General features: G+C 39.7%; 1 protein-coding gene across 1 annotated transcript in view; it reads left to right on the top strand.

Moving 5' to 3' along the window:
• Window positions 1–3483: 3483 nt before the first annotated feature.
• The window catches only part of LOC149144983 (peptidyl serine alpha-galactosyltransferase), an 85260-nt gene continuing 64398 nt past the window's right edge, over window positions 3484–24345 (top strand). Inside the window, exons 1-2 of the mRNA XM_089447161.1 lie at window positions 3484–4636; window positions 14494–14664. Coding sequence (XP_089303287.1) covers window positions 4293–4636; window positions 14494–14664 — 515 coding nt within the window. The 5' untranslated portion in view covers window positions 3484–4292. The remainder of the gene's footprint in view (window positions 4637–14493; window positions 14665–24345) is intronic.

Here is a 24345-nt window from a genome sequence, read left to right on the forward strand (position 1 = left end):
TTTCTTCTGCATGAAGAAAATCCAACACTTACATGAGATATCATCTACAAACATTACATGATACCTGTGATTGGCCGTGGAGGTTGTTGAGAACGGTTCGCACACATTTGAGTGAACTCTTTCAAGGATCGCTTGCACTTGACTATCCTTATCAAGAAAGGTGGCTTTAGTGTACTTCCCTAATGTACACCCTTTGCGTGTATCTCTCTTCTCTAGTGCACCCTTGGGAAGTCCTGTAGAAATCTGCTGCATGACCTTCAAAGCTCTGTGGTGCAGGTGACCCAATCTTCTATGCCACAATTCACCGATGTCTCGGCTCCGCACCTTCTCTACTTTTGTGCTCAAAGCAACATAGTCTTCTACATCTAATTTGTAGAGGTTCTTCACTCGAACCCCAATTCACTTCACTTATCCTGAGGTTATGTGACGAATGAAAACATTTCCTTTGCTAAATATCACATCATAGTCACGATCCTCCAACATAGCAACTGAAACCAAATTCTTCTTCAGACGTAAGACATGCATGACATCTTTTAATGTGAGAGAAGAACCAAACTCCCTCTGAAAAGTAACAATACTGATTTCGGTCGCATTATAGCTTCCATCATCTCCCATTTCAATGCACATCTCAAGGTCCTTCTCCTCCAAGTCACTAAAGAATTTTTTGTTGCCGGTCATATGGAATGAGGCTCCACTATCCATATCCCACACATTACCCATCACCGATGTCACCATGCAAGCGATGAGGGTGAAATCCAACTCGAATTGTGAAGCAAGAGCTTCACCTGCTGCTACTCTTGAGGGCTTCTTGTCGACCTTCTTGTGTAGACACTTCGTGGAATAATGTACCAACTTATGACAGTGAAAACATTTAATCTTCGACAAGTCCTTCTTCTTTCCGCCCTGACTGGAATATGATTTGGAATGGGATGACTTCCCTTTCCCTTTCTTTACCTTTCCAGCTAAGGCACAATTCTCCTCCTCATCATGCTTGGATGAGGATCCATCTCTGGTGTTCCGTCGAATCTCTTCTTGCACCAAGTCGGACCATAAATGCTTCCACTCTAGTAGCTTCTCCCTCCCATTTACCGAATCCTAGTAGCTGTGCCAGCTCTTGGGAAGGCCTAAAAGTGCTAGGTTGACTATATCATCTTCAGCAACTATAACACCAACACTTCCAAGCTCATCCCGACATTGGGTGAACTTGGTCAAGTACTTTGGTATTGTGTCACCCTTCTCCATCTTGATTTTTCTGAACTTGTCCTTCAGTGCCAGCTTCCTGTGGTCACTGCTGTTTTGAAACAGGTATGCCAACGCATATGGAGTCTCCTTACCATGGAGTTTTGAGGTAATATGATCTCAAACTCCTTCTAGGATAATCCTTCTCGCCTTTGCAACACATTTTCTCCACTTTGTTAGATCTTGAGCATCAGTTGTTGGAGGCTTAGGAATATCTTTGTCTATGAATTCCTTAAACCCGTTGTCTTCCAACACTGCCTCCATCCTGTCCTTCCAAGCAATATAGTTTGAACTACCCTCAAGGGCATATTCGAGTCTCAATCCGTAGAACAACAACTCGCTGACTCTGAAGTATGATACTGCAAATTCGATTTCACCTGTAAAAGACAAACTCGTATTCTCCTCTTCTAGAGTGATTTATGCTCCGATACCATGTAGAAATGTCGACAAAATCTGGCTCTGAAACCATGTAGAAATTCCTTGTAGATTCAAACTACTAATTGTAATTTACTAAAACAATAGACTTGAATATACTCTACTCATCAGCGGAAACAATTAAACGATTGCGAAATCACGAAGCATACAAGAGAAAGAATTCAATCAACACATTACACAATGATTTCCTAGGGAAATCCACAACTAAAAACCCCTGCTATTTGTATATTGCATTAGTAAGAAAATATGAGAAGATTACAATGCTTTTCTCAAGCCCGAGCAACCTCTGCACTATCTCTATCTATCCCTATTAATAGACGGAAATTCCTCAATTGGAAGCGTGGAATCCATCATAGGGCTTCCTCTGACTGCATGCACCACCTATACAATTCATATGATTATACAACTGATAGTACATTGTCCCTAAACTCCAATCTCAACTGGGTAACTCTCAGATTTGACATGCATAAGTTATTTATGAGTGAATCATCAATCAATTGGTTGATCACTATAGGGAGCACCACAGTATTAGACCTCCCACTAGTTCCTCCAACAGTTGTAACTAGTTTAACTGACTTTAACTCAGTTAAATTGAATTAATTAATTACAACTCAAAATAAACTCAACCAAGGCTCCTATAAAGTAGGAGACACTCTACATGACTCAAGTTATACCCTCAACTCGAATTAACTGAGCCAATTAAGTCAAATTAACTTAGTTAACTAATACAAGTTGTCATGTGACGTGGAATTGCAATTTTATTCCTAATTTAATTCAAAAACAAAATTAAATTAAATTAAGATTTTCTTATTGCATTTTCAACATGAACTAATCTTCAAAAACCAAATTTCTTACTCATTATACTACCATTGAACTCATTTCCATGCCACTCTCCATGGTTCCATTTCATATGGCCACTTCTCCATGGTTCCATTTCATATGGCCACTTTCTTAATGAATGTTTAAAACAATAATATTTTATACATATATTTTAAAATTTAAATTTACATTAAATTCGCTAAAACGGTTTCAAATTTCAAATTTATATTCTCTAACATAAAGTTCTCAACAAATTTATCAACCGATATATTATATAACACAAACCACTCAACAAAGTTATTAACCAAATTACACTTATATAAACAATAATAATATCTATAACAAATATTTTGAAATTTAACAAAATTACACTTATATAAACAATAATAATATTTATAACAAATATTTTCAAATTTAAATTTAAAATTGCCTCATAGAAACTTCTAACAAGAGGTTTATATATAATAAATATAACTAAGAGGTTACACCACACAACACAAAAAGTTATTTATATAAAGGGTATTTACTTAGGAGTTGTCTATAATGCGAATTTTTGGAGATTCCGGTGACGGAATCCGGTAGAAGGAATTGAGATTAAATCATGATTTGTTGCAGTTAAAATGGTTTTTTAACTGCATATTCGGATTTAGCACCCTGAAAAACCCCTGAGACGCTTTGATTGTGCAGAAACTAGCTATCAAACTTGCGATTCCAATAAATTGCTGCCGGATTTTCACCGGAAAAACCCGCCGGAAAGGCTTTCAAAAAGTCGCGTTATAGACAACTGCATTTACTTAGTTAAATGGACTAAGTTCACATGGGATTTCCACGAGACCTGGTCCATATAACACATTTATATTTGTATTACGCTGCATAAGAAATTTTCAAAGCTTAAATTTAACACACTTCTCGAAGAGTGTTTTAGTTAAGAGGTTACGCCACATAAGACAAAGTTAGCTACAAAGATATTATTCTATTAAATTCACATGGAATTTACTGGGAGACAGTCCATTTTCTCGCATCAGTGTGATGCCACGGACAATTCTAAAAATGGAACATAGCAACGACATCACTTATAAACCAGGGCCCAAGGAAAGACACTGTTTAAACTTCGTTGGATCCAGATATTCAAGATTGCTTATCACTTCAGTTCAGGCTTTAAATCTGAGAACTGATCTGTGGTTTGCTGGGCTATGACTTTGTCTCTGTTACTGCTATTTATTAACTATGTCAAGATAAAATAACCTTGCTCAACGAGGGAGAAAAGGGCATACTTGATTAGTTCAATTTTCTTTTCCCATTGACTGCTTCATCGGCTTTGCATTTACCCACAGGGGCCGCGGGCAGAAATTCAGAACTTTCGCATACTTTGATCAGTTCGATTTTCTATTCCAATTGACTGTATCATCGTCTTTGCATTTAGACAAATGAACTGTGGGCATTGCAGTGCTGGTAATGATGTTAAATAATATATATTTGACGAGGAATCAGGATATAATGCCAAGGAGTGATGATGTGGGTCCATTTCACCGAGTTGACCATGCACAACATGTACCAGAACAGGCAGAGGACCAGGTAATCGATGGGGAGTACCAAGCTCATTATTCCCCATATTAAGCTATGACATCCAATACAAAATTTGCCTTTGAACTCTACATATTCCTGGGGTACTGTTGGAGATGGAGATACATTGAGAGCATATTTCACAAATCTGTATTAGCATCCCTATCATGAACGGATCTCCTCTGTATCTGAAACTTTGGTGGCAGCAGATCTGGATAAATTAGAGGGAAGGAGACATGGCGTTCAAATGGGTTCATGGAGGACTTGTTGGGACATGGTTTATGATGCTTATGGCAGGTGTGTTCTTCTCTGTTGGCTCTGAAGAAGGCACGGTGTTGGAGTATGACAGGACCCAACAAGCACCCTGGAGAATTCACACGTTATTTTCTGTGGAATGTAACAACTATTTTGACTGGCAGACAGTCGGACTCATGAATAGCTACAGGAGAAGTGGACACCCAGGCCCCATAACACGGTTGTTGAGCTGCACAGATGAGCAGCTCCAGAAGTACAAAGGCATGGATCTGGCCCCCACTCATTCTGTGCCATCTATGAGCCGTCACCCTGTCACAAATGATTGGTAAATACATTGTTATCCCTTTCTTTGTGGTTTTTGTACATTAAGTAGAAGTGATCGTTCGCTGGTTCAAGTTCCTATGTACTTGTTCTTCATATGCACTGTCTGCCTCGTGGGCCTGTGATTACACGTGCCTTTGAATTTGTTCACAAATTGGCAAATGATTTTGATTTTGGGCTGATGATGTTCATGGCTTTACCGTAAACGGTAATTCTATGCTTATTAGGTACCTACGTTCTCATCATCCCGCTGGCAGATCTGCATCCTCAGTTTACAAATTTTAGAGTGTCACTGCCTGTCTGTTCTCAATTTGCTTCAGGTGGCCTGGTGACTCTGAGCATTGTTCTAGTCACCTCTCAAAAGGATCCAACATAGTCATGCAAAATGTTAAAAACCATGAGCAACCAGAAAGATAAATAGCAGAATAAACACATACATCATGCACAAAACATGATTATTTAGCCTGGAAACCCTTAACTGGGAAAACCAGCATTCAAGATTCCAAGTTGGCCAAATAGTAGGCCACTTGAGGCATCTTACCCTAGAGTCTCTCAAGCCTTTAAACAGGTTTCACCAAATCTAATACCATGGGCAAATACCATGGGTTGTACAAAACCATGGGCCCATAAACCATTACCGACAAACCTATCAATGACCATATCAAGGTTATCTTATTTGCTTCATGACCAAGTCAAGATTAACCCAAGATTCTGTTGGAAAATGTAACTAGGTTCGGTCTTCATTTAATGTATTTGAGTCATCTTGTAATGTACTTGTCAAAAGAATAAAGAAAAGAATTATATTATTATTATTATGACTTATTAAAGCATGGGTTTCATGGTTGGGTTATCACGTTTTAGGTCAAAGTCCCCATTGAGGACTTCTCGGATTTATTTTGGGTCAATAGAGTCATTGTACTTTTAGAGAGATCCTTCGTGGGCTTTTGAATCATGTAAAAAGGTTAAGTATTGAGTCATATATGAATTATGTTGTCTCCACACCGAGTCAGCCTTAAGATGATCAACTCGGCCTTGAGAAGGCTATTCGACCTCACCAAAGGACTATAAAAGAAGCAGTTTGAACTCCATTTGAAGCACTTACTCTCACAAGCAAGTTCGATATCTCTTGAAGTTGGAAAATGTGCGAATTGGAAGAAGGGAAAGGAAGTGTGAGTTTGGTCTAGGAGAAGGAAAGGAAGAAAACCGAACCTTTGGTGCAACTATCTCTCTCTCTCGTGCCCTAGTTTGGAAGATTGAAGTTCTTTTGTCAATGCCATAGCCAGTTGTCATGTGACGCTGCTACCATTATAGGTCGAAGTTGCTATTGCTGGGTGTTGCTGCCATAGGAAGTTATACTGGGTCAATATTGAAGTTTCTAAGAGAAGATCAAAGTATTCCAGTGAAGATCGAAGTCTCCAAGGCAAGATAGAAGTGACTGGGTCAAAGAAAGTGTTGCCACTCGTGCTAGGTCAAGAAGGATCATCTGCAAGAGAAGAGGAAGGTTGACTTGGTGTGGAGGAAAGTTTGTGTCAAGGTCTAGAGTCTTGGAATATCTCCGGAAAACTATTGAAGGAAGAATTACTGACTAGTTTTCTCCTAAAGAGGGGTTTTGCCCTGGCTGTGAGCCTACATTTGTTGTCCATTGTTTTATGTGCTTTTGCTTTGGTAATTGCTTGATGAACTAAAAGAAAGAAGATATAAAGAAACATAATAAGAAATCAAGAACATCACAAGTAATTATCAAGTATAAGAAAATCTTTTTGCCTTTCTGATTTTCTAACATGGTATCAGAGCTTTGGTAAATAAAGAAGGAAAATGCAGTCCCAAAGCACTTGATCAAGGAATCATTCAAAAGGGTTATTCAAGAGAAGAAGTCTACCATCTCCAAAGACAATGTCTAACACAATCAAGGGAGAGAACACACTAAAGGGGCCTCAAAGTTCAGGTCCTGGAAAAAGAGGATTGACCTCATCCTTGAAAAGAACAAGGTATTAGACTTGGTCAAAGGAAAAGTAAAGAAGCCTACAGAAGACTCCAGTGATGCTAACAAAGTAAAGTTCAGGGAATTAGAATTGGTGGCCATGACTCTAATGGTAGAAGGAATAAATGACAACCTTGTCCCATTCATAGCCAACATCAATCATGCTCAGGAAATGTATGAAGCCTTGTCAAAGTTATTCACTATTAAGAACATTGGTCAAGTAGCAAGTTTGAAGAACGAGCTAAGGACCACAAAGATGACTAAAGAAGACACAGTGGCTTCCTTTGTGAAGATAGCAAGCACTAGGGATGATATTTTGGCCATTGATGAAATTGTTCCCGACAAAGAACTCGTGATCACTGCTCTATTAGGATTACCACCTTCTTGGGGAGCATTTGCTGTAGGACTTAACAGTTAGAAGGAAGCTCCCACTTTTGAAGAACTATGGACTGCCTGTAGTCAGGAAGAATTAAGGGTCTCATTAGTTGCAGTCCTGAAGGAGTTTCAAATGCCTACACAACTCAATATAAATGAAAGAAATCGAAAGGACCAATGAAGAAACTTGACATGTCCAAGGTAGAATGCTATCAATGCCATAAGAAGGGTCACTACAGAAGTGACTGTCCCGTCAACCCAAGAAATAAGAAGAGAGAAAGAGATCACGCTAACATCGCTGAAGAAGAAGATCCAAAGAAAGCCAAACACGAAGAATCTGACATATGGAACTTACACTACTAAGTCCTTTACTTTTAGTCTTAGATGTCCTATTTTGTATTTTTGATGTTTTAGAGTTTATAGGTTTTAACATGTTTTTGGAAAAATACATTTTCTTTTGTTTTGATAAGTTTATAGGTATCCCTCAAGCTTTGGAGGGGGCCCCCAACATCTCCCAAAGATAAGTATCTCATTTCCTTTCAGTTTTTGGTTTCATATACTTATTTAAGTTTTGATTATACTAAATATTAATCACCATTCTCCCTCTATTGCCTTGATTAGGAAAACATTTTCTATATCCTCAGGGAGTATTGAAGAGAGCCACCCAAGAAAAGGTTTGTCAAGAAACAAAGGTATGCCTGAAACTACAAAACATTGATTTCTTTTAAATATTTATTCATTTGACAATCTATTACTAACATTGTTATGTTTAGCTATATTGAATCATAATGATTCTTGTTTTGGGTGATTCATCACTTGATAAATCCACCCCACTCATATTCTTAACTGATTTTATGGAACCCTAGATAGGTTCTTTGAAAAACCCTAACCTAAGGGTATGCTAATGTTAAATGTCTGAAACCCTAAACTGCTTAGGGCTATTGAGAAATGCTATTTGAAGTCTTTATTGGTTATGTAATGTTTGGGATTTTGGTATGATCAGGAAAACCTAACTTGTTAGGGTTGAATGATAAAGTCTAAAATCCCAAATCTTTGAAGTTTTGGTAAATTTTGGGTTAGCTATGTTCTTATATTGAAACCCTAACTCATTAGGGTTTGGTGGAATGTGTAAGCAAGACCCTTATAATGTCTTAGAAATGATTTCCTTGGAATGTGTGTTTGTCCGATCAAACCCTAGTCTAATCAAGTTTGTTTGTCTAACTCTTATTGATATTTGTGAAGTTGGGTTTGACTAACACATGATATGAAATGCCTATGCATGATGATGAAGTCCTAGATGTATGAGTCGATCTGTTTATTGATGATCATGAATCCTAGGGTTTGAAACTAAGCCTTAGTCAATGTTTGTTTCTCTAGGATGATAGTATTTGTGAAATTCTAGGGTTTTGGAGTTAAACCTTAGTAGAAGTGAAAATCTCTGATGACAATGTGATAATTTGAGATTTGTGTAAGATTGTTGAAATCTGAGTTTTAAGTTGTGATTGATGTTTGATTGAAAAATCTAGGGTTTGCAACTGACCCTTGTGGAGGTTGGTCATGTTGATGACTAAGTTGTGATTAATTCTCATGTATGAAATTTAGGATTTGTATAAAACCCTAGTGGGAAGTCTAACATATGAATTTTGAAAGTTGTTAGATGCTTTGTAGATCTATATTTGTTTGAATTATTTCTAGGGTTTGCTATATGTTGTAGTAAAAAACATTGAAACCCTAGATGTAATGAAAGTTGTTATGAAGTAGTCTATGGTTTATGACAATCTCCCTAGCAAGATGTTGAAGAGTATGTGTCTCTTGTTTGTAAATAAGTTTGAATATCTGATATATATAAGGTTGAAATGCTTTCGTAATTCTGATATGGCTAACTTCATGCTTCTATAGATTTGGTTGTACTTGCTATCTAAGTTGTGCAGGTACATAATCTTCAATATGGTGAAGATGTTCGTTGATAAGCATGATGTGGATGATGATAACTCTGATGAAATGGTTGGAAGCCACAAAAGATTCTCTGATGTCGAAGTAAAGAAGTTGATCTCCCTAGATTAAGAGGGAGCCTAGATAAAAGGAATATCCCTAGTTGAGAGGGAGGGCATAGAATAGTTTTGATTGGAGAATGTTTGAAGATATGTTGCTATATATGAAGTAGGAAAGTAAAGTAATATTCTGTCAAAGATTCGATTGATAGTCCTACTATGTTGAGGAGCAACATTTGTTGTCTGAAAAACCCCGAAGCTTTGTATTTGATTATGTACATGTGAAAGTATATTATTGATTGGGGTTGTGTTTGTACAGGTGAATCTCTCGAAGGTTTTGATAGCATGCTAGTTACCAATCAATTTGATTGGAGAGAGATTTGTTATCCTTGCCCGTTGGATCAAGGAGTGTTCAGGCTTTGTGAGTGAAGCATTGCCTGGCAGGATATCTGGCCAACACTTTGTGTTGATGTCTAGGTCCCGAAGTTGGAAAGGTGGTGTTGATTATAGAGCTCTGTTTTGGATACACACCTGGATCCCTGGGTTGATGGTTAGCAAATAAGCCTAATGGTACCTAGAGAGGTTGAAAGCTTGAGTCCATCTTAGTTCCACTTGGATAGATTGCCTTGGTAAGGAATCTAGTCCATTGCATTGCGGTGCCTAAACTGTTGAGAGAACAATGGATAGATTGCCCTCGACAGAAATCTAGTCCATGACATTGCAGTGCCTAAAGTTCTTCATGATTCATATAGTTGAGATCTTCCTTGTACTTGTATATGATGAATACCTCCCTAGTTAAGAGAGAGTGTTGGAAAATGTAACTAGGTTAGGTCTACATTTAATGTATTTGAGTCATCTTGTAATGTTCTTGTCAAAAGAATAAAGAAAATAATAATAATTATTATTATTATTATGACTTATTAAAGCATGGGTTTCATGCTTGGGTCATCATGTTTTAGGTCAAAGTCCCCATTGAGGACTTCTAGGATTTATTTTGAGTCAATAGAGTCATTGTACTTTTAGAGAGATCCTTCTTGGGCTTTTGAATCATGTAAAAAGGTTAAGTATTGAGTCATATATGACTTATGTTGTCTCCACACCGAGTTAGCCTTAAGATGATCAACTCGGCCTCAAGAAGGCTATTCGACCTCACCAAAGGACTATAAAAGAAGCAGTTTGAACTCCATTTGAAGCACTTACTCTCACAAGCAAGTTCGATATCTCTTGAAGCTGGAAAATGTGCGAATTGGAAGAAGAAGGGAAAGGAAGTGCGAGTTTGGTCTAGGAGAAGGAAAGGAAGAAAATCGAACCTTTGGTGCAACTATCTCTCTCTCTCTCTCGTGCCCTAGTTTGGAAGATCGAAGTTCTTTTGTTGATGCCGTAGCCAGTTGCCATGTGATGCTGCTGCCAGTGTAGGTCGAAGTTGCTATTGCTGGGTGTTGCTGCCTTAGGAAGTTATACTGGGTCAAGATCGAAGTTTCTAAGAGAAGATTGAAGTATTCCAATGAAGATCGAAGTATCCAAGGCAAGATAGAAGTGACCGGGTCAAAGAAAGCGCTGCCACTGGTGCTAGGTCAGGAAGGATCATCTGCAAGAGAAGAGGAAAGCTGACTTGGTGTGGAGGAAAGTTTGTGTCAAGGTCTAGAGTCTTGGAATATCTATGGAAAACTATTGAAGGAAGAATTATCGACTAGGTTTTCCCCTAGAGAGGGATTTTTCCTTGGCTAAAGAGCCTACATCTGTTGTCCATTGTTTTATGTGCTTTTTCTCTGGTAATTGCTTGATGAACTAAAAGAAAGAAGATATAAAGAAACATAATAAGAAATCAAGATCATCACAAGTAATTATCAAGTATAAGAAAATCTTTTTGCCTTTCTGATTTTCTAACAGATTCCCCCTTTAAACACGACTTAGGATAGTCGCAAACCCCCTCAAAGTTTATCTACGATGTTTCCAAAAATACATGTTCCCCTTATCACCTAGTTCTATGTCTAGACTTGATCGGTGAACCATTAAACCAGGGGAATGGATGCCTAAGTAGGTTTTACAGCCATATGCCCATTTAACATTTGAATTAAAAGAAATCGTCTCCATAAAAAACACTATATGCTCAAGTAAATGATGCAAAAAACATCTATCTACTTCTTTATCCACATCCTTGCTACTCCAAATACAGTAAGCTGGATTAAACATTCTTTAATCAAGTATTATTTTTCTACATCCATATGGTTTCACTGTGTCATCATCAATCCTCATGATAACATTCCTCGTACTTTCCATTGTACTCACCATTGAAGTGAATCAACCTCACTCAACCTTCAACAATTGGTTAGGTTATTGCTGAATCTTGTAGCCTGGGATCCTACCACAAACTCTTCTAGTGGATAAACCTCATCAAAGAATTGAATAATTGGCTTGTCAACAATAACCAAAGACACTAAAACCAATAGTAGCTTCATAGCCCATGCTAGTGACACACACACACCAAGATCCTTCTCTCAGCATGGACACACCAAACCACTCATGTCCATCAAGCAACAAAACATGAGACCCATGCAATTGCATAAATGGAGGCTTGCCTTTGTTATTCATCAAAAATAAGAATCCAACAATCCCTCTAGCACATATACATGATGCACTCAACAATCAATCAATATCCAACTCTGTCTAGGGCTTTGCTCTACATGCAGATGCACCCAATAACCATGTAGTCCTATATATATTGGCCAACATGATGACCCCAATAACCAAATCAAGCTACCTCAATAACCATCAGAAATTTAGGCTTCTAGAATGACCATAAACCACACCAACATTTCACCATATTGAAATACCTTGACCAAGCAAAGATCAAGTTGTTGACTGACTCATACTTATTATGGACACCAGATAAGGATGAAAACCTTCACGATCTATCTTCAACCCTAGAACACTTGGCATTGGCATTATCATTGGCACTGCCTCACCATGATCTCTTGAGCTCTCTACTCCAACAATCTAGACTATCTGCTACCTAATGCACAAGTAGTTGACAAGAGGGATTTTGATAAGGAAAAGCACATTCACATCTCTAGGTGCCCGACGGGATTTTGTCCTTCGATAATTGTGATGGCAACAACAACGACAATTGGAGGGGAGAATTAGAGTCAAAGTGCTTCTTACAATGCCATTCCATTACCCAGAATGCAGATCTTCGTGATGCCTAATGGAGGCTTGCCTCATCCAGTAACTGATTGGGAAAATAGTCTTGAATTCTGCCACAGTCAAAATCATAGGAAAAATAATGGCCACCTATATCAAAGTCACGATCACCATGATCAATGTCATGGCCATGAATGTTGGTGCGACAGGACTCCTCGTGCCTAATCTCCTTGGGCTCGTAATTGTTTCCTCCTCTGCTCTCTAAGTGTCTCATTACTAGACTACTAACACTTCTGTATACTGGGTCTCTTGACATCATCTCTCCTTTGCTTACATACCCAAGCAATAGATAGTGAGTCCATCATTAGAGAAATACCCAAGCCACTCTCGTTAAAGAATCCAAGCCTACGCTTTGATACCACATATTAGAAACCAAGAGCAACTAGAGAGATAAATAGCACAATAAACACATATATCATGCACAATAGATAGTGAGTCCATCATTAGAGAAATACCCAAGCCACTCTCGTTAAAGAATCCAAGCCTACGCTTTGATACCACATATTAGAAACCAAGAGCAACTAGAGAGATAAATAGCACAATAAACACATATATCATGCACAAAACACTATGATTTATCTGGGAAACCCTTAACCGGGAAAACTGGCATTCATGATATATATCTTTACTGACCTTATCCAGGCTGTCCAAATAGGAGGCCACTTGAGGTATTTTACACTGGAGTATCTCAATCCTTTAAATAGGCTTCACCACACCTAATACCATGGGTTGCTCGATACCATGGGCCTGTAAACCACCAGCGGTAAACCCATTAATGATCGTATCAAGGTTATCTTGTCTACTCCACAACTGAGTCAAGATTAACCTAACACAAAAGCAGGTGTGTTGGGGAGGGGCAATGATAAAACCCCACTAGTCTGCCTCTGGGTGCCTTGAAGAGGGGGTAGGTCCTACCCATACAGGCATTGGTAAATGCTGTGTCCTTTAAAATTAGCATTTTTGATTCGTAAATGTATACAGGCCAACAATCCTTGAACCCTTTTCCTGGAGATTATGGCACACTGCTAACTTTTTTTGGGTTAACACCATCTGAATACTAGATAACATTTATATAAGTAATGCCATATTAAAACTCATGGACGATAAAAAAGCCAGACCTGAAGAAGCTCATCATCTTCCACATTGATGACAGATAACTGCTTAAACACTATCAACTTTATAATGTACTGAGTTGCTTCATCCCTAGCAGCTACTGGCATGGGAATGAGGGAACACATGATTCTTTGAAAGATTTAGACATTGCATGATGTTTTATGATTCTCACAAGCTTGCCGTGCACTGCATTATCAACCCTCTGCAATATCAGAAGAGCAGCTGAAATGAAGATTTATTGTGCATTTGTAAGATATCACAAATTTGGTGGACCTATAAATCCCTTGGATAGATCTCATATATATTGTGCAATAAGAATAAGGTCTCTGTGATGAATACTCTATACAACCATTTATGATCCAAAAAATAAGATAACCTAGAACAAGTCTCTCCAGCAATTACTAACAGTGGATGAATTCAAAGTCATGAATGGAGATCCTAGATTATGGTTCTTGGTACAAATATCTGTGAAAACTCAATAGTATCACTATATTTGGATAGAAAACTCTTTATCTAGGTGGACAACTAGTGAAAAGGGGACTGATTTCACTTGGAAAAGGTTTCTAGTTTCTTGCAACATCTTTTATGACATTATTGAATAACATTTTGTGAGACCTCAATGACAGTTCAAGTGATAAAAAACGGTGGCATTGACCGATGCCAGAAACATCCAAATTTCATGGGAATGATCTATGCGGGTAAGAAGCTTTCAAGTTACAGTGCTTGAGGAGCTATATATGCATGAGTAAGAGTGGGGTCAAATCTTAAAACCAGGCATGCTTTAGTGCTTTGGGGTTTTAAAGTGGTAACACTTTTAGAGAAAAAACTGACTTGATGAGTAACAATAACTCTACAAAAGCCAACAGTTGTCTAATCTAGTAATCAACAACGTGTATTTTTGTTGGCATTTCTTCTGAAGGAAGGAGTGCTGAAATGTCTTCATTATACTTATTTACCAGCAAGAAGGCAAGAAGAACACTTTAACTTTTGGATCAGACAAATTTCACCCATTATTTAATATATTTAATCACCTTGTTTGAGCTATGCACGTGTAATAATGGTCAAAATGCACATGATCAGTTTACTATTTCACTTTATTCCCTATTCTATGAATGCCACAATTAGTTTCATCTTTGTTGCAGTTTTTTTTGTTTTGTTTTTAAAACCTCAAGAGTTTTTATATTGTAAAATTGTATCCAGGTATCCTGCAATAAATAAACCAGCAGGTGTTGTACACTGGCTTAATCATAGCCAAGATGTAAAGAATGTTGACTGGGTTGTAATTTTGGATGCGGACATGATCATTCGAAGACCAATAATTCCTTGGGAACTTGGTGCAGAAAAAGGCAAGCCTGTGGCTGCATACTATGGGTATGTACTTCAAGTTTCTTTTGGTTCAGCTTACCTCAGTCACTCTTATTGCATTAATCATTTTAGAATTTTTGATAAATGTTTAAGTTCTATTGTACTTCTTACAAGATCCAAACTGTGGGCTTCTTCACGCAAATCTCATTTTTCTTTTCTTCTAACCCAAGTGCTGTTGCAAAAGAAATGAGTATATCAGTTATTGCAATTGATTGTTGAAACATGTAGCTCTTTATCTTCTAAAGTCCTTTTCGAGGCTCATAGCGAGTGACATTATTAAAGAAAAACTATTAGAGGGTTTAAGATGAGGCATCTCTACAATCTTGATTTCAAAGTCGCTGTCAAATTTACTATTTGGCATGTCCAAATTGAATAGCCTGAGCTGGCTTGACTGGCCTGCCAGCTTTGGCAGAAGGCCTGAGGTAGCCTTTGGTATCTCTTCCACCTGCTAGTATTTATCCGATTATTGTAGAAGCTGGCAGCAGAAACCCTGAGAACAATGATTGTGCTGCCCAAAATGCGAAGAAAATTCGTACTGAGGTCTACCATGAGGTAATCCTGATTCTGAAGAAACTCCCTTGGATATATCTGTTTCTGAATACAGTGTGTGTGTGTGTATTTGTGTTCAGAAATATATATATATATATATAATATACAGAAATAGAAATATCCATGACATTGTGTATAAAGGAAAAACCCTGTTGGACTATTTTGTGGGTAGAGCCACCCCAGAAATTGTCATTAACACTTGGGTAAGGGAGTTCTGGGAATCTCATAGCTGGCGTTGTACTCATTCTAGCTGATTGAATGTTTAGGATATTGTCACCATTGGACCTTGGGTGTGTAAGAATAACTTCATTGCTTTCTCCCAGTGGGATGAGGGTATTTGTTAAAATTGGCAACTAGGGCCAAACTCCATGTGGGTCTACTTATTCATGGCAGCTGATATTTTTCTTGGATTCCTCTCGTCGAGACGTGTAGGATTGATCTGAAGGTCATCCGATTCCGACATGTATTCAGGGAGATATGAATTTATTTGTGTTATGGGACAATTTGTCAAGCTCGGCCAACAACCAAATTGCCCCAACTTGTGCTCAATGTTTTAGTATAAAAAGAGGCGGCTTGCTAGTCATTTGAACACACTCTTCTTGTGATCTCTTCCTCTCCACTTGTCTTTGGGTTTTGAGTGGGAGGAGAGATCCTAAGAGACAACGCTGCCCTAATGAAGAGATGCCCTAGATCTGAATGCTGCCATGGGAAAGAAGGATCTACGCAGCCCTAAGCTGTCCTAAACGCAGGTCTAAGAGACCCTATGACGCTGATCTATGAGACCCTAAATCTGTTGTAAATGTGCCTTAGCCGCAGGCTTGTGAGAAGATTTATCAGCAGAAAAAGGAGACATATATACAGCCTATCTAACGCTGTCCATGTGCCCCAAAAGCAGGTCTAATAAGAGACCTTAATACGCAGTTTGGAAGGCTTATATTTGCTGTCCCTAGCCGCAGCAAAGTAGCCTAAGTTAAGGGTCTGTTCCTTCTTAGGAGGCCGAGTCAAAAGAAGCATTGGATCAACCTGCTGGGGTATCATTGTGCTTCAGGAAAACTGTGTGTTAGGCCGCAGGCCATAACACCACAGTCATATATCTCTTATGGGCATTTGAGGGCTCAGATGATCATGATCTAAGGAGCTGTCAATAGATGGACAGTAATGATAGATGCAACATGCTGAATATAGCACAGGTATGTTGGGTACAACATAGTGTAAATGGCAGCAGCATTATATTGCAGCAACATGATGATGATGTACTGTGTATGCATTGAGAGCATGAAGGGTACAGCATAGTGCAGCTAGTAGGATGCAGCAGTATGATGATGAATGCTGCAATGAGGTGCAGCAGAATTGATGATGCACTGTGTATGCATTGAGTGCATAAAGGGTACAACATAGTGCAGCATGAAGGATGCAACAGAATGTTGATGAAGTACAACATGATGGGCACAGCATGATGATTGGGTGCATCACAGTGATGGGTGCTGCATGGTGATGGAGTCACCTTGGAGGATTAGTTGAAGCAGTATGCCTTCACTTGAGTTCAGATCAGCGGCCTCATGTGCCATCTTCTTAGAGAAGATCTCTGCTCGTATTTAGATAAGTCAAAATGTTGACTTCTAATGTTTATGTACTATCTCTCTCTCTCTGCTGAACTATTGAAGAACATATAAGAAGAATTGATCAAGGGTTTCCCCACATTGGGGTTTGTCCTTGGCTGACGCCACATCTTGTGTCCTCTTGTCTTGGTTTGTCTTCTGCGATTTATGTTTATGTTCTATCTGCAGTTTACTATCATGCTAAATGTGATTGCTAATCTGGAATTGATGTTGAGTTAATGTGAAAAATTGAAGTAAATTGCTCTAAGCATAGAACATACCTAAAATTAACATGGTATTAGTGCTGAGGTGAAGACAAAGCCCAAGCAAGAGTGAGAGCAATCACTGAAGACAGTTAGAAAGGGAAAAAAACGCTCAGTGTGTTCCTATTCACTGTTGATTTGGGGTAGCATTGGATGTACTCTAGCCACAAAATTTGGTGGAAAGGTTGGGGCACATGAGATCTCCAATACCCAGAAAGAGTTTGGGCAGATTCTAAACATATCAGGAGATATTAAAATAATTAATATTTTTAATGGAGTCACTTAGGGAAAATAAAATATTAATGTGTATTATCTGTGTTAGAGTGGTCCAAAAGACATGGATCAATCCAGATCTAATCTTAGCCGTTGATCAGGGACTTAATCTCGGTCGTTGAGATGTCAACAGGAAAAGTATAAGAGGAGGTTTGAGGGTCACTTGGAGAGAAAACCAAAGTGATTAGTCATTCTATTCTTTAGAGTAGGGTTTGCTAAGAGAGATAGAATCAGTGATTAAGAGAGCAGCTGAGGGGCATTGAGTACAGAGGAACAAAGAAGGCAGAGATTGTGGTGGGAGAGTAGCGCAACAGCGAAGGAGGGTGATGCAGAGTCAGCAAGGGCTCACGCAAGGCCACGCAGAGGCAGCCAAGTGTTGCGCAGAGCACCAGAGGGGCCAGCGTAGCTGACGCAGAGGCTCCCAGAGCTGACACAGGGCCTCCTAGGGCTGACACAGGCCAAGAAAGGCTGATGTAGGGCCAGCGTGAGACAGAGAGGGGTTGACGCAGTCCAGATTGGGCAGATGCTGGGGTTGCAAGAGCAGTTTTGTGTTGAGGAGCTGCCAGAAGGGTTTTCTGGGGTTTCAGCCAGGAGATTTCTCTCAAACTGTGAGGTATAGCTGCTAAGGAAATTCTTTGTTGGGAAAGCCAGTTACGGCACCCAGATTGTACTCTGATATTGCTTAATAGGAAGACCCTCAGATAGTTGCACCGATTTTCCCGCATTGGGTTTTTCCAGGGACATTGGTCCAAAAATAATGGTGTCATGTGGTGTGTTTGTTCTTGTTTCTTTTAGTTGTTGATCTGTAATATGTTGAGCATGCACTGGTGTTTATTTTTAGTGTTTACTTTGTAAATAACTTGTTAAAGAAAAATAACAAGTAGGTAGGAATAAATCAGAAAAGGTGCATGAAGGGTTTCTTAACTAAGTAAACTTAGAAACTTCAACATTCACCAAGGGTGAAGTCGATTCAAAGAAGATTATCAGAGTGGCACAGCGGAAGCATCTGATGGCCTACCTAAGGGTGGAAGGAAAAGCAGATGCCTTGTTTGCAATGAGCTTGGCCATTATGCAAAGGAGTGTCCGAATAGAAGGGACACATCACTTGTTGATGATAACAATCATTCCAGGGGCATTTTCAATGACTGAAGGAATGACAAGATCATTTGCAAAGTGAAAAAGAATGCAGGTGATCAAGGAAATGGCCAACTCTTCAAAGAAAGCAAGGAACTCTAGGTATAAAGAATCAAATATTGTTTCTGATAAGCTAAAGAAGTATTATCTTATATTGGCCCTCTCCACTACTTCTTCTCCAGACTCTTTGGGAATCTGGCTTATTGATTATAGTGCTTCAAGGCACTTCATCGGATAGAAGGAAGCTCTCTCTAATTTGATAGAGAAGGAAACAATCGTGGAGATTATGCTTGGAGTCAATGCCACCTATCTCGGAAAGGGTGTAGGGAATGTTATCCCTCAATTGAATAAGGGTAACACGATTCATTTACAAGTTCTTTATGTACCTGATCTCAAGAAGAACCTGGTGTCCATTTCGGCAATTGAAGTCAAAGGTTTCAAGGTGGCATTCATTAATGGACAGGTACGTGTTTGAAAAAGGAATTTTTCAAGATGCTTTAATTCAGGGTTGGCAATTTGTATCAAGTTGTAGGAAGTCCATTGGGGACCATGTTAGTTGACACATCTCTTCTATAGCATCAGAGGTCTGCTCATTATGGGGCCCTACCTGATGTGAGTCAGATGGTGAAAGGGATGCTTGAATTCAAAAAGAGCATGGAGGTACATGTACGAGATGTACCGAAGGAAAACTTACAAGGGGACCATTCCCCTCATGTAGCAAGACCTTAGATTTGGAACAACCTGAGGGGTTTGAGATTCATGATCAGGAATCTTATGTATTCAGGTGGAAGAAAGCCCTCTATGGCTAGAAGAACAACCCGAGGGGTTTGAGATTCATGATTAGGTTTAGGAATCTCATGCATTCAGGTGGAAGAAAGCCCTCTATGGCTTGAAGCAAGCACCCCAGGCTTGGTATGAAAGGATAAACAACTACCTGATGAAGATGAGATTCAGTAGGAGTGAAGCCGATCCAAACCATTTCTTGAAGGCGGTGGATGATAGACCTCTCATACTGGCACCTTATGCGGACTTCCTCTTTCTAACAGGTGCAGACCCTCACATTTGCAAAAGTAAGAGGGAGTTGGATCCTAGATTTGGAATGGTGCACTGCAAGCCCGTGACTACCTCGATGAAGCTTAAATTTCAGAAGTTATGTGGTAGCAATGCTGGACCTGATTTGGGAAATGCCTCTGAGTTTCATAAGCTCATTCGCGTTGATGTTCTTGGTGAACTCCTGTCCGTATATATGTTTTGGTAGTTAGAATGTTAGGCTCATATATGGTTGAGCCTCACTGGATTGGTGCCAAGAATCTTTTGAGATATCTTCGGGGCACAATATCTCATGGATTGAGATACATTGCCGGAAATTTGAAGCTGCATGATTATTCTGATGCTGAATAGGCAGGCAGTATGGAGGATCACAAGAGCACTTCTTGGTGCTGGTTCTCTTTGGGTTCTGCTTCGATATCTTGGATGAGCGGGAAGCAGAAGTCGGTTGCTTTGAACACCGCTGAGATCGAATACATAGTTACGAGTATGACCTCGTGTGAAGCTGCCTGCTTGAGGAAGCTCTTTAGTGAGCTGTCTGGACACATGCTAGATACCATCGTGATCTTTTGTGACAACCATAGGGGGATTCGATTGTTGAGGAATCCCGTATCGCTCCAAGCATATAGACATCAGGTACCACTTTATCTGGGATATGGTACATCGAGGAGCAAGAAGGCTCCATCGCATTGGGACTGATGTGCAGGTCGCCGACATTCTGTCGAAGCCCTTGGGAAAGGTCAAATTTGTGACTTTCCGAGAACGACTAGGAGTCGTGGAGAGACTCTCTCCTAAGGGTCCTGTATGATATGGACATTGAGCTCTGGGAGCTCCGGGGGGCTTGGGGGTACATCTTGGAGCGATGAGCAACCATAGGGTGAGTGGTTCAGCCTTCCCCTAGTGGTCTGCTATGTAGGCAGGATGAGTGGTTCATCCTTCTCCTGCTGAGACACAGTCATAGGGTGAGTGGTTCAGCCTTCCCCTAGTGATTTGTTGTGTACAGGGTGAGTGGTTCAGCCTTCCCCTGGGATACCCCTAGCGACATGTAGGCAGGATGAGTGGTTCATCCTTCTCCTGCCGAGACATCCTACCCATGTAGTCTGGGACTCATGGGAAGTACCTCTCATCTGGCCAATGAGTAGGGAAATGAGGATAGGGACCATAGTAGTACCGATGGATGCATTGTGTTACTACCGTACTCCCTATGCTAGGATGATATTGATTTGGGATCAATTGGAACTGACTTCGGGTCAGTAAGAGTGATATAACTCACTCTCTTTTGGAATTGATTTCAGATCAGTAAGAGTGGTATGACACACTCTCTTCATTGGGACTGACTTTGGGTCAGTAAGAGTGGTATGAGACACTCTCTTTTATATGGGACTGACTTCGGGTCAGTAGAGGATGGTATGATACATTCTCGATCACTTCTTCTTCTTCCTAGTTTAGCAGAGCAGAGCAGAGTAGTGCAGGGGACTGATCGTAGAGATAGTACAGTACTACAGTGTGGCAAATGGATTAGCAGATGGAGTTCTCCCTAGTTGAGAGGGAGTGTTAAAATTGGCAACTAGGGCCAAACTCCATGTGGGTCTACTTATTCATGGCAACTTATATTTTTCTTGGATTCCTCTCGTCGAGAGGTGTAGGATTGATCTAAAGATCATTTGATTCTGACATGTATTCATGGAGATATGAATTTGTTTGCGTTATGGGACAATTCGTCAAGGTCAGCCAACAACCAAATTGCCCCCACTTGTGCTCAATGTTTTAGTATAAAAAGAGGTATCTTGCTAGTCATTTGAACACACTCTTCTTGTGATCTCTTCCTCTCCACTTGTCTTTGGGTTTTGGTGGGAGGAGAGATCCTAAGAGACAACGCTGCCCTAATGAAGAGATGCCCTAGATCTGAATGCTGCCATGGGAAAGAAGGATCTACGCAACCCTAAAAGAAGATGACCTAGCTTCTAACGCTACCCTAATAAACGTTGTTAATGGAGGAAGTCCCTACACTGTCATGGAGGACAGCCCTAGTTTCTACGCTGTCATGGAGGACAACCCTTATCTTAGCCACAATAAAGCCCTAACGTTGCCCTATATTACAGTCTAAGAAGAAGTCCTAAACGTGGCTACGTTATGACCTTAACGCAGTCATAAAGGAGGCTTACATAACACAATCCATGTGCCCTAAACATAGACCCTAAGACGTTGCCATATGCTGTCATATAAGGATGCCCTAGACTCTAACACAGTCATGGTGAAGAAGGCTTTAATGCAGAAGAGAAGGCATCTATATCGTTGGTCTAGAAGAGACCCTAAGCTGTCCTAAACGCAGGTCTAAGAGACCCTATGACGCTGATCTATGAGACCCTAAATCTGTTGTCAATGTGCCCTAGCCGCAGGCTTGTGAGAAGATTTATCAATAGAAAAAGGAGACATATATACAACCTATATAATGTTGTCCATGTGCCCTAAAAGCAGGTCTAATAAGAGACCTTAATACGTAGTTTGGAAGGGCTTATATTAGCTGTCCCTAGCCGCAGCAAAGTAGCCTAAGTTAAGGGTTTGTTCCTTCTTAGGAGGCCGAGTCAAAAGAAGCATTGGATCAACCTGCTGGGGTATCATTGTGCTTCAGGAAAACTGTGTGTTAGGCCGTAGGCCATAACACCATAATCATATATCTCTTATGGGCATTCGAGGGCTTAGATGATCATGATCTAAGGAGTTGTCAATAGATGGATAGTAATGATGGATGCAACATGCTAAATATAGCACATGTATGTTGGGTACAACATAGTGTAAATGGCAACAACATGATGATGATGTACTGCGTATGCATTGAGAGCATGAAGGGTACAACATAGTGCAGCTAGTAGGATGTAGCAATATGATGATGTATGCTGCAATGATGTGCAGCAGTATGATGTATTGCAGCAGCAAAATTAATGATGCACTGCGTATGCATTGATTGCATAAAGGATACAACATAGTGCAGCATGAAGGGTGCAACAGAATGTTGATGAAGTACAACATGATGGGCACAACATGATGATTGGGTGCAAAACAGTGACAAGTGCAGCATGATGATGAGGTGCAGCATAGTGATGGGTGATGCATGGTGATGGAGTCACCTTGGAGGATCAGTTGAAGCAGTTTGCCTTCACCTGAGTTCAGATCAGCTGCCTCATGTGTCATCTTCTTAGAGAAGATCTTTGCTCTTATCTAGACAAGTCAAATTGTTGACTTCTAATGTTTATGTACTATCTCTCTCTCTGCTGAACTATTGTAGAACATATAAGAAGAATTGATCAAGGGTTTCCCCACATTGGGGTTTGTCCCTGGCTGGCGCCACATCTTGTGTCCTCTTGTTTTGGCTTGTCTTCTACGATTTATGTTTATGTTCTATCTGCATTTTACTATCATGCTAAATGTGATTGCTATCCTGGAATTGATATTGAGTTAATGTGAAAAATTGAAATAAATTGCTTTCAGCATAGAACATACCTAAAATTAACAGTTTTTCAGTAGACTAGACAACCCAACTTTCTTTCCCTGTGTGGGTGGAGTTTCCTGGCCTTCCCACACAATTTTGTGCTTTTCTGGAGCACATTTCTGTTCTAGTTGGAGGTTTCTTTAGCCATGAACTTTCGTGCTTTTTCTACCCTACACCTCAAAAAATGGGTGTGCCTTTGTATAACCCTCTCTAAAGAGTTCAAAGAGTTTGTACATTTTTGGGTAGGGGACAATATGATGAAACACCTGGTAGGTATATGAACCTGCCAAACACATTCTTATGTTGCCAGAGTCTGGACCATAATACTTGTAACTGCTCATTGATAGTCCAACCTAATCTCCAGGAAGCCCCTGCTACTCAGGGAAATCAGGTTCAGAATGGTCCCTATTGTTTCCCAAACCTACTTCTTTAAGATGCAAAGTCGTTGCATTGCTTAGAGCAATTCTAGGTCAACTTTATAGGCAATGCCTGCTGTCACCTCGGCATTCACCTCTTTCACATCACAGTTGGTGCTTTTCTAGTCATCCGGGGGTGTCCTTGATATTTATTTCAATGAAGTTTACCTCAATATAGAGCTCATAGTCACCTTAAACAGATACAAAATAAAGACTACTGGCTGAACTGATCATCAATGGTGTTGCAACCACTATGGAGTTAATATATTTGCTAATTGGGGTCCATAATGGGAATGGAGAAATCTAATAGTGGGTTGCATTTTTAGTGAATCCAACAAGTGAGCTTTCTCAGCTTAATACTAAAAACAATGATGAAGACATTTGACTAAGTAAATGACCATTCATTAACATCCTTAAACACTAAATTAAAGAGAACAAGGAGTAGATTCATTGAACAAAGCTGCATAGTTCCAACAAAGTATGATCAATTTGTCTACTAACCATTTGATGCTCACAATGAGATATTGGGGGATTGATAGAAAGATCACTTCGGCAATTTTCCCTCTTGCTGCACATTTTGTGTTGAGTTCTGTTGCTTGGAAGGTACTTCTAGTCTTGTGTCTTGACTAGAAGGACCTTGATTTTCCTCTTTAGGAGCTTGCATGCGACATGCAGAGTGTGCAAGTGAGTTGCACGCATGCGAATGTGTTACATGTGACATGCATGAGATGTGCATGTAAAACAAGCTAAATTTATGACTTGTACTCGAGTTAAAGTAGAGAAATCTAAAGATAGGATAGTTAACTAAAGTAAAGTCACTTATCTTTAGTTAACTTGAACTAATTTTGGCCGTCAATCTTAGCTTAGGAAAGTTATAAATTGAGCCTAAGTGTTGAGGCTAAGACACAAGAGTAGCA

Source organism: Pinus tabuliformis, chromosome X (assembly GCF_031772625.1).
Source record: "Pinus tabuliformis cultivar Carrire ecotype Pingquan chromosome X, CPIR1, whole genome shotgun sequence".
Classification (NCBI taxonomy): domain Eukaryota; kingdom Viridiplantae; phylum Streptophyta; class Pinopsida; order Pinales; family Pinaceae; genus Pinus; species Pinus tabuliformis.